General features: G+C 39.7%; 2 protein-coding genes across 2 annotated transcripts; one reads left to right on the top strand and one right to left on the bottom strand.

Annotated features, from left to right (window-relative positions):
- The first annotated feature begins 6,525 nt into the window (after positions 1–6,525).
- LOC141673255 (exocyst complex component EXO70A1-like) lies at positions 6,526–8,292 on the top strand. Its single transcript, XM_074479986.1, has one exon. It carries the CDS (start codon positions 6,526–6,528, stop codon positions 8,290–8,292), a length of 1,767 nt encoding a protein of 588 aa, XP_074336087.1.
- Positions 8,293–8,747: 455 nt separating this feature from the next.
- LOC141671594 (uncharacterized) lies at positions 8,748–10,946 on the bottom strand. The gene has a single exon (XM_074477878.1). The coding sequence runs from the start codon at positions 10,826–10,828 to the stop codon at positions 9,968–9,970; it is 861 nt and encodes a 286-aa protein (XP_074333979.1). The 5' UTR covers positions 10,829–10,946; the 3' UTR covers positions 8,748–9,967.
- Positions 10,947–11,751: the final 805 nt, after the last annotated feature.

Here is an 11,751-nt window from a genome sequence, read left to right as displayed (position 1 = left end):
AGGAATCTTGACTCCAACATCTTTCTTGTTCATCTTGCTGAATTGTTTTGATCTTTAAACTCTTTGTAGATTAAGAGCTCGCTCTGATACCAATTGTTAGTCCCTTAACAATGAAGCAAGAATTACAGAAGGGGGGTTGAATGGAATTCTTGAACCTTTTTATTGAAATAAAAATGTTCAACTCGATTATTGATATATTTTTTTTGATTAGCACAATGCGGAATATAAACTTGAATGAATCAAAACACAAGTAATTAAAAATAAGAGTCTTTAAAAACTTTCTGGTGGATTTAAATAATTCCACCAGAGATATATATATAATATATCGAGAGGAATCTGTGTGCAGAAATGGTCACAGCTGCTTACAAAATAGAACTACTGAGAATACAGGAAATGCTAAAGATTATGCTTACAAAGATTTCTCTATTTTTGAGTTTTTCTCAGCTATCTCAGTTCTTTTTCTATTTGCTACTCTCTTGGTTTATATAATACCAAAATTATAAAGTCAAAAAGACTGAACAAATATAAAATTTAACAGTCTTAATCTTTGCTGCTTTTTGTCCTCTATTACCCAGTTAATGGGCTTCCACAATGTGTGTGTATCCAACTCGACGGCTGTGTGTCAGCTTTCACTGTTCAACTGATGTTTGAATTCTTGATATGATCATCCGTCGACTTTTAGATCATCCGTCGATGACTTAATTGATCATCCGTCGACTGCTATGTTAAACATCCGTTGATAGTCTTTTGATCATCCGTCGAAGGCTTTGTTAATCATCCGTCGGTAGCTATTTTGGCACTTAACTTCATTTCACTTATACAGAATTACAAGACATTACTTATGTACAATTAATCAACCTATTCTGCATATCTAGATAAAGTCAACATGACTTATATGCTACTACATATTTTATACAAAGATGCATACATCTCTGTGCTACAAACTTATTATTACATAAGCTACTCACTCGATGGATAATAAGTTAATCATCCGTTGGGACTATAATGAGTTATCCGTCGGGACTATAATTCTTATCCGTCGAGTGCTATATTATTTCACTAAGTAAAATCTACTCAGATATTTTGTTTAAGTGATCATCAAGTACACAACATATTCATAACACTTCTCGAAAGTGTAATCAGGGTCATTGGCCACAAAACCAATCCTGTAGAAGTGGAAACCATTGGCAAATGCTTCATCAGTCATTTCCCTCTTCTCATCAGGCCAGCCCATTTTCTGTTGCTCCTCAAGATACTCAATCCTCAGGTTGGCTACACCAAGCTCAGTGTGGAGAGAGGTGGCCTTTTTGTCGGCAATTTCCAGCTGAGAAGTAAGATTGGCCACATCATCCTTGAGAAAGGAGATTTCAGAGTCCTTGGCTTTGATATCCTTGGCATGCAGAAAATCCTTGTCTTTGAGGGTGTTCTTCAAAATGTTATTGTCACCCTGCAGCCTCTCTAGGCGCGCCCTCTCTTCAAGAAGCTTGTCCACCACTCGGGTGGAGTGGACGAACAATTGGCAGGATGCTTTTATAAAAGCACGATTGGCCTCTTCCAAGTCCATGGCTTGCCACTGTTCCACTTCTTCATCTGAAACATGAAGGGAACCCATGGGGCCAAGAGAATTCAAAGCAGCGGATGAGCCTGAAGTCGCGCCCTCCGTTCTGGGCCTTTTAGGCGCGCCCTGTTTCTCCGTAAGTTCAATTATGGGCCTTTTCGGGACAAGAGTTGTTTGAGGAATGGGAGTAGAAGTTGGGACGGATGCCTGTGTTGCAGGAGCATCTTTCTTTGGCTTAGGCCTAGGTTTGTCAACAGGGCACTCCCCGAAGGATTTGGGGATTCTTGGAGGAGCCATGTCTGCATAAAATATAGAACATATTAATTAAACGTGACAATTAGGTGTGCTGAACAAAGCAGTAAATAAAGGCAGTTGATAAAGCTAGCATTGATAAAATGTATAGAGTGCTACGCCTAGAGAGAAAGGGCGCGCCCTAAGGGACGGAAATGTTAACAATATTAACAGGAATTTATATCTAGTATGCTAATGTAAAAGCTAACAGAAAGGAAATTAGGACGCGCCAAGTATGAAAAGACGCGCCTTTAGACTCTGCAATTATTGAACCTGAAGGGTCTTGGCCTTGAAAAGAGTTGTCTTCTGCTTCTTCTTCTTCTTCTTCAGCCTCTTCTTCACTATCTAGGTCAATGGCACGGGAAACAGAGGCACCTTTCCTAAATTTTACATATTTACACTTCGTTCCTACTTGGTCAGAAAGGATTCCGACTCGCATCAAATTGATCTGGGTGACTAAGGTCTTTAAGTTCCACCTGTCAGCAGCCACTCTGAGAAGGGCTTCAGCTCATTTTTTGGGCTCGCCCTTAAGTGGCTTGGCCACTGGTCTGTCTGAAAAAGTATAAGGATGTAAAAAAGGAAGAAGGAACATAGAAATAATATAGGGAAAAGAGAAAGAAAGGGCGCGCCCTTACTTGGTGACTTGTTGAATCTTATCCTTAATCTGGGAACGTCATACAAGTAAAAGCAGTTTTCCTTCCAGCCTTTTTCATAGCTGAGCTTGCCAGAGGAGAAACCTTTCTTATTATGCTGCTTGTCTACAACCAAGTAGTAGTACCCGTGATCAGACTTTCTCAGGTTGAAAAAATAAGTGACTTCAGCCATTGAAGGCTGAGGAAAACCCAGGTCCGTGTAGAGAATGAACAGGGCCAGAATTAATTTGTAGCTGTTGGGAGAGAGTTGGAGTGGAGCCACGTCGTAAAGTTCTATCACTTTCCTAAGATAAGGATGTAAGGGCGCGTCTACTCCTAAGGATACCAGCTTAGGGCTGGTTACCATCCTAGGGATTTTGAAGTTCCTCCCATAGTTGAAGATATGGGGTCGCATCATGCTTAAAGGGCGCGCCCATAAGCCTTTCATATCATAAAACTCCATGAGCCATCCTAGTTGCTCATCTGAACAAGCTGAGGATATGCCCACGCAGAAAAGCTTCACATGCTCCTTCTTGAAGCGTTTCTTCACAGCTTCACTGCACGGTTCGAATTCATCCCAATCAAAGTCTAATTCACTGTCAGAAACTTCCCAGTGTTGGAAGGGGATTGGAGAAGGTTCAGGAAAGGTGGAAAATTGGAAGGAGACCTCGTCAAAGAAATTTGATTCATCGTGAAGTGGCGATACATTTCCTTCAGGCGAGCCCTCAGAAATAGGAGAGGTAGGCGCGCCCTGTGGTTGTTGTGGAGATAGGCTTGGAGCAACAGCCCTGTAGGAAACTTTGGAAGGCCCTGCATCTACATTGACGCCCCTTTCAACACCCCTATATTTGTCAGCGTTCAAACTCTCGAACCAGTCATAATCGTCCAGTTCTGTTCTAATTGGGGCTGGGGATCTCTCCTTTTGGATTAGTTTCTGCTTCTCATGTCTACGAGATAAAGGAATATTGTCCATGGAAGAACTGTTTGAAGAATCTTCCATCAAAGTATCCTTTTTTGAATCTTGAAGAAGGCACGCCACCCGGTTAAGAAACTCAGGAGTATGGTGGGCGTTTGGAGGCTGAGGGTCGAAGTAGGTGCTTGGAGGCGAGTAGATTCCCAAATTTGTAAGGAAATCCTTGAATGGGTGAAAAGGAGAGGACGCACCCTCGTTTTCCAGCTGTCAAGAAAATTAAGAAAGATTGAAGGCGCGCCCAGATCAGAAATTAGGAAGAAGGAAAACTAAAGAGCAATGAAAGGAGGGTATTGAAAAGATATCATGCTCTAATAAAAGGGATGGGATTAAAATTATCCTATCACAACAAAAGACGAGCCTTATCGTGAGAAGGCGTGCCATAAAGAAAACCCTAGTCTATTTTAAAGGATGTGTTTAACAACAAACAGGCGCGCCCTGTTATGGTCATGTGCAGATTATAAGCTAAAGATAGGGCGCGTCCTAAGCTGCTAGCGGATTCTAAAGACACAGATGGTCGTGTGCAGATTGTAAGTAATGATTCTTAAGGCATAAGGGCCCTAACAATTGAAATTCTCAAAAACACAAAATTGAAGTTGATTACCCTATAATTTAGGATCTGAATGAGAAAACACAGATATATACATTTATATATACACAGATACATACAAGAACTTGTACATTCAAGAAATGGAAGATGAAAAGGTAACATGATATGCAATGTGATTTACTTAACGAAATTCAGAAATACAAGAAGTTTTTCATACCTTTTCAAATGGAGAAGAAGTTGACCGGAAAAGATTTGAAGAATGACAGTGGAGAAAGCTGATTTCGAGCAAAAGTTCGCCGCTGGAGTTGAAGCTTTTGGTAAGAAAAGAGAAAATAAAAAGAAAAGGGAGAGTAAAAGTGAAAATGAAAACGACTGATGGTGACCTGTATTTATAGGTAAAAAGGACAACTGTCAAATCTGTCACGTCAATCACGATTCCCGAAGAATAAGGAAAACTGTTTCAAATCATTTCAAATTTTAGGACGCGCCCTCTTGAAAGCGCGCCTCATAAGTTTAACAGCGGTTTGAAATTCAGAATGCGCGAAAATAAGAACTTTAAACAGATCAAGCTCTGTTTAGGGCGCGCCCAGTAGGCAGTACTGGAGAGTTTTTATTTATACAGATTTTATTAAAGATGAAGAGAAATTTCAATCCCATTTTTAATGACATATGGAATTTGGGGGGTAGTTGTTATGCCCGAAAATTGGTATAAACAATATTCAGATCGAGATTGATAAAATAGTCAAAATTGAGGAAGAAATGCCTAAAATTAAGGAACGTATAAGATTATATTTCCATAAAAAGGATGGAAGGTGCGCCCTATGTGATGAAGACGCGCCTTATTGAGAAAGTAGTTGATGGAAGATTGTGGTCGTCCATGTGCGGGAAGGCGCGCCCTTAAAAGGAAGAGAAGGCGCGCCCTATTACTGTGGAAATGGTAGGGGATTCCTAGATTGGGTCCTTCCAAGAGGCAAAACTTAGGGCGCGCCCTGAGTTGATAAAATGTTTTAGGAAGACTTTAACATGATTACTTGGACGAGCTCTGTGGAAGATTCAAGGAAGATAGAGATTATTATTACTAACCTATTTGATGCAGGTACTCTATTGAAGAACTCCTTCCTGTAGCACATCTACAGGAAAGGCGGTGTCTAAGGTCAGAGACCTCCAGGGGTATGCTTGGACTGAAGGTCTCCTCCTGTAGTCAATGGGTGTCCTCATTGGGGATGTGGGATGAAATCTGGTGTGTGCTTTGGGAGCTCTGTCTCTGTAGTCAACGGGTGTCCTCGTTGGGAGACTTTGGAGTATCCTGCACTTTGCACCCAAAAGCTTGGGATCACTTGTCCTACAATCTGGTAGGGGCTCCTTATCGGGGGACCATGATACGTCCAACATTTGAGGTGAACCACGGCTATACCTGCGTTCGCGGACTAGAGAAACAGCTGGTAGCGGAGGGTTGTCCTTGGCCAGGGAGATGCCTTATCCGTGAAGTCTCGAAGCCGCGGACGAGCCTTGGGCCTTTGTGGTTGGGCCTCATCGGCGGACATTCCTAAAGCTGGTAGAAGATGGTTTTCAGTGGGTTTCCTACTGGGTCTCGGGATAAGAAATCTAAGCCCAATTAGGTTTCTTGTTCCCAAAGAACTACGTGGGCTTGATCCCCTATAAGTAGGGGTACGTAGACAAATTGTAAAGGGTCAGAAGCGAGAGCGTAAAGGAGCCGCCACTAACCCTAAGCAATCTCAGCCCCCAATAATCACCACCACCAAACACTGTTCATCTTTTCCGATGAATACTGTTCATCGGATCCACCGATTCATCGGATCCACCGATTACTGTTCACGTTTCCGGCAAAGAACCGCAATCACAGATCTTGTTTCCGGCTACAAATCTCAAACTTTGTTTCAGAAACGATCTTAGCCAAACGTTTACTCCCAAATCCTCCGTCAACAAATCATTCCTCGGAAAGTCCATGCACACTGCCTTCCCCGTATACCCCTGAAGCTTTTGGCAAATTTGTAAACGAAAAGGCTGGTTTAGTAAAGCAAGTGCAGATGTGGGAGAATAGTGTGAGCTAGAATCAATATAACACCTCTGCTGTCCAGATATTCTAGATTTATTATGAATTTTTTTTTTTTTTACATTGTGTATATATATGTGATAACAAATGAAGAAAACGACATCTGAGACATTGAATAAGTTACATTTTTTCGGAAATTATACCATGATAAGTTTTCTTGCACAAACATGACAAAACTTGTGATGTATATGTTGACACAAGAGTTTCATATTCTAAACAAAAGGAAACTCAATATAGTATTCGTCTAGCGTAGGATGGGGGCTGTTTTCCTATCGACTTTGGATCTTAGCACCTCAAAATTTTCCATATACAAATTTAATCCCAAATTATTTGCCGTCTGCAGACAAAGATGTCGATTAAAAAAATATTTACTTAGAGGGGCCTGGAAATTGAAGTGGAAGTTTCAAAACAGCATGTCAGTAGCTCCCAAATTCACTATCTCATCCAATTATGGAAATTATACCATTTTCTCCATCTAAAGGCATGAAGACCTTATTCAACTGTGAAGATATTAAGTTGGTACGTTTGGATTCAGCTGCACAAGTAATGATAGAACTAGAATCTCCATCGCAGCTACGACGACTCATCTATGACGGAGACCAGGATCGATTCCAGGAGTACTTGAGTGCAGTAGATGAGATTCAGAAATTTATCAAGTCAGGTTTGATCACGGGGTATAGGATTCATCATTGGACTCGTGCTAAGAAAACGCTCCAGCAGTTGTTTCAAGAGATATTAAATTGCTCAATCCGAGAGACAAAATCTGATGCTTTGAGTTCCACTGTAAACTCTAGTAGCATCACTAGCAGTTATGGCTACGAGTTGCAGGGAAGCAATCATCTTGAACATGGGGACCTCTCCCGAGAGCAAATTTATCGTCTCCAAAGTATAGTAGAGAGACTGCACTCCAGCGGATGCATAGGGGGCTGCATTGAGGTGTACAAGATTTCAAGAAAGTCAGCAGTGGACGCGAGGTTTCTGAGGTTTTGCATTGGGAAGTGGACCATCAATGACTTACAAAATTTGGATTGTGAAGAGTTTGCTGCAAAAATAAGAATATGGATACTAGCAGCCTATAGATGTTACAACAGCATCTTTCCCGGGGAGAAGCAATACTATGAGCGGATCTTTCATGGATTAGGAGATATCACGTATGACAATTGCTTCCTGCCTATTGTTAAACATGCTGCTATTGAGTTGAACAATTTTGTGGATGCTGTAAGTTCTGTAGCATCATTTCAGAAACTGTTTGCTGTTTTGGAACTGTATGAGGCCCTGGTTGTTATCTTGCCCAAGATTCAGAACATGTTCCACTCAGAATCAGCCGCAGATATGTCACATTGGGCAAGTAAGACTACGAAAGCCCTTCCAAATCTAATAAGAAAATTAATGATGTGCTTCGAGGATACTGTGCTAAATGAGCGATTAAACAGCGCACCTTCAAACGGTATAATTCATTCTTTGACAGAATATACAATGACTTATGTTGCTAAAATTATACGGAACAAGGAACTGCTAACAAATATAATTGTATCTCGGCCAACTAAAAGTTTGGGAAATCAGGCAGATGATAAATTTTTGGAAGCTTCCAACGGAACCCCATTGGGACTTCACATCATCTGGATCATGATGAGCTTGAGAATCAATTTGGAAGGTAAATCTAGTTTTTGTGAGGACTCATTGTTGCGATATATATTCTTGATGAACAATGTTGGCTATATAACACGGACTATCAAAGAGTCTCCAGAACTGCTAGAGATAATTGGAAGGGATTATCCGTTAAAGTTAAGGAAAGATGTTTTGCAGCTAGCAGAAGAGTATATATCATCCCTTTCGCAGAGGGTTTTATACTGTTTAAGAGATGGTGGATTGAACTGTAAGTTTCTATTTTTCAACCTGGTTTCAAAGAAGGCTCTGAAGAAGAGGTACAAGAGTTTCAACGCTACATTTGAGGTAGTTTGTTTGATTAACTCATATGTGTTGGATATGCAGCTGGCCAGTCAGCTTGACGCGTTGATACTATGTAAGTTGCTTCCGGCTTTGAAATCTTTTCTAGAGAAATACGGTAGCTATATACAGTTTGAATGGTACAAGGAGAACGATACGTCAAATGCTCACCAGAGTACCTGGAGAGAAAGTTTAAGAAAATTGCTGATGGAACAAAGACTATACACAAAGGTGTTGCAGTTGCAGTTGACACTGGAATATAAATACTAAGGACTCGGTTCACAATTGGAATTGTTGATGAGCAGAGATAAGAACATGTTGAATTGTTGATGAAGACATTAAACGGTTAAAGAATAGGTTTGAGTGTTTTGATTGTGGTCATACTTAAAAGAGCAGGCATCACTGAGCTCATTGTAGTGCATGGTGGGACATAAATGTAGGAGATGAGATGGTTTGGACTAGTTCTTTCCTCCTGTAATTTCATTATCAAATCCTGATTTATGTTAATATACTTTTCTGGTTTCAAAAATAAAACATGAGTAGAAAGATGGGGAGTTCATTAGCATAAATTGCAGTAACAAAACCATGTCAATGTTTTCTTAGCAATGCGCTTAACTTCTTTGGCAGTACAAGTTTCGGAATTATATTCGTTCCAACCAAATACAACGTTATTATCCGACAAAAATAACTTTCGAACTCTACCTCCTAAAAAATGAAAGTGTAGATCCATCCAAATAATAAAATGCGAACATAAATATACAGAAGTTGAAGACAAAAAGGGACCATTATTCAAATACAACCACCAAATGTGACATGATAATATGACTAAAAAAATATAAACAAAATAATATGGGATGCAACATATTTGGTCCCTCTCGGTCTCACATTTATCTCAACACTGACCACTTATCATCCCCACAACCACCACTTCACAACTGCAAAAATACATACTACAATGCCTACTTAATGTATACAACTTCAGATTGCGCCCCACAATTTACCATATCACTATGCTGAATCCTCCCTCAAATCTTAAAGTAGAAGACAGCATCAAGTCCCACTACATTTATCCATCCCCGGCAATAACAAATTTATAATACTAACAATTACCTATTTTTTGAAAACAAACAACAAATTTATAATAATAATAATAATATTGTGAATGCATTATTATAACAGCCCCACGTGCATCACCAACCAAGCAGCACCACCATATACAAATTTTGCTCATGTTCCCAACAAATGCTAGAATGACTCAAATGCCCTCACCAAGATTATAAGCCCTCACCCAGATTATAAGCCTCTCCATCATAAAATTAATTTGTACTTCATTTAGAACCTCATTTACCATTATACCCCTCCACGACTTGCTAAAAGTATAATAGAACAATCAAATGTAATTTTGAACCTCAATTTTCCACAAATATGGCTCGTAGCCTTTGGAGTATCTATTTGAAAAAATTCTCAGAATAACGACGGAAAAAGATAAACTCTTCGTCTTAATTCCTTACCAAAATCAAAATGATACACTATATTGCTTCTCACCTAAATTACCATATTGCCCCTACTGAACAAGGTTAAAGGCTCAATATCTACCAAAAAGAAACACATAAGATTATGTATTCTAAGCAACCCTACCAAACACAATTACCATAATGCAAATTAGTCTTACCAAGTAAAAAGAAGAATAAAGAGAATATTTGAACAAAGAAAAAATATATAATAATCATATTCCAAAACAACCCTTACCCTCCATTAATCTTCCTTACAACACAATCAAAATGACCAAACTGCCCTTTCATGATTGTTTTTGTTTTTCCACTTTTCATCAACATCCCACCAAGAACCAGATCTAAACATCTCATCCAACACACTTTCCCCGCTTTCCAAACCAACCCCCCAACTTGCAAATCTTTCAAAAACCACCCCAAACTTTCCATTTCTTTCACTTTGCACCTCTGTTAATAACCTCTTTGTACCTCATTATCGAATCAATCCTCTGTAACTTCAACTGTTGCTTGAACTTGTTAATGAAATCATCCGCTTTCGCGTCAACTTCTTCGTCAACGTCCGTCACTTTAGCACTCCGTTCCCTCACAGTCTCCGGCCGGCGAGCTTCCACAATGTCGGTTTCCTCGAAATGGGCAAACGGTGATTTCATGCTCGCCGACTTTTTCATCTTCGCCGGCAACTTCGCCGGAACTTCGCCGGAGGCTGGTTTTGTGTCGGAGGTGGTTCTGCTAAAGTGACTGTCGGTGAGTTTAGCAAAATGACTGTACATTTCATCTAAGCTTTGTGGGACCACATCATCTTGTAGTTCTGTTGATTCTTCTTCATGGGGTTGTTGGATCTGGGCTTGTGTTAATGGGCTTGATTCATGATGGGCTTCTTGGAAAACGTATTGGGCTTGGGCTGTCATGGTTTGATGGTGATCAAACAAGTAATGTGTTTGTGTCTCAATAGCTGACTGCAGTTCTTGATTCAAATGTTGTTCAGTTGTGTCTGAATCTAGGGCTGCTTCAGTGAAACTCTTGAAATTAATGGATTTGATGCGTTGGAGAACAGATGGGGATTTTTGAAGTGTAGGGGTATTTAGGTCATTTTGGTTGGGTTGAGTGGTGGTGGATTCTTGATTGTCTTCTAGTTTGGTCTCTTGGTTTTGTTGTTGAGGAGAGGTTGATAAGTTGGAGCTAAAGAGAATGGTGCCTATCATGAGATTGAGAAGAACAAAGAGGACAGTTGGAGTGAACCAACTGTTCATTGAAGCCCAGATTGAAGAAGGGTTGGATACAGATTCTTCAAACATTGTGTGTGTTTGGTAAGAGAAGGTGGGAGAGAGTGTGTTTTGTAGGAAGAGAGAGAGAGGGGAGTGGGAGAGTGTGGTTGATGTTATAAGGGTTAGTGGCTGGTGGAGTAAAGAGAATGGGACTAGGGGGAGGGAGATGATTGATAGTGATTTAACTTTATTCATAGTATTTTTTTTATTTTTTATTTAATATTTAATGTAATTGATATTTTTCATCAACATGCATCATTGATAAAATATTAGAAAATATTAAAATTTATAGTTTATTTTTAATTTCTATAATAAATTTAAAGTGAAAAGATAAAATTACCCTTACAGAGTGTAGCTACCTTATAAGTAGGGGGTCACTCGCTGGACTGAGCAATTAATCGGTTCGGTCCGGTCCAAAACCGGACCGAATCAAATAGACCGAAAAATCGAACCGAATCGAATAATCATTTTTTCTTTTATCGAACTAGACCGGATCAAAATTATATTATGAACCGGATTAAACTGAACCGAAATAATTCGGTTCGGTCCGGTTTTTGCGATCCCCTAAATCGGTTTGAATCGATTTTCCAGCTAGGCCCCGCTGAATCGGTTTGAATCGGTTTTTCAGCTACGCTCCGCTTGCAAGCAAGCGTATAATTTAGCACCTACACAATCACTTTCTGTGTGGACAGTTTGATCTTTTTGCTTTTATTTTGCTCTATAGATAATTTCGAATTGTAAATAAAAAACCAGTCCTGAAAATAATATTTTTCAAATATTCAAAATTTTCTCTGTTAGCTAGCATCAGAAGGAATTGAATATGAGAAGTGACAAATGGACAAAAAGCAAAGAGTTGGATATGAGAGTAATGTGAGGTTCGTTTTGTATTTAATAAAAAGGGCAGTAGACTGAGACAGCACATATTAAAGAAGTAGGGAGTTTATTAAGCACCA

The sequence above is a fragment of the Apium graveolens genome, chromosome 7, assembly GCF_009905375.1.
Source record: "Apium graveolens cultivar Ventura chromosome 7, ASM990537v1, whole genome shotgun sequence".
In the NCBI taxonomy this organism is placed as follows: Eukaryota; Viridiplantae; Streptophyta; class Magnoliopsida; order Apiales; family Apiaceae; genus Apium; species Apium graveolens.
This window is presented reverse-complemented; position numbering and strand designations above follow the sequence as displayed.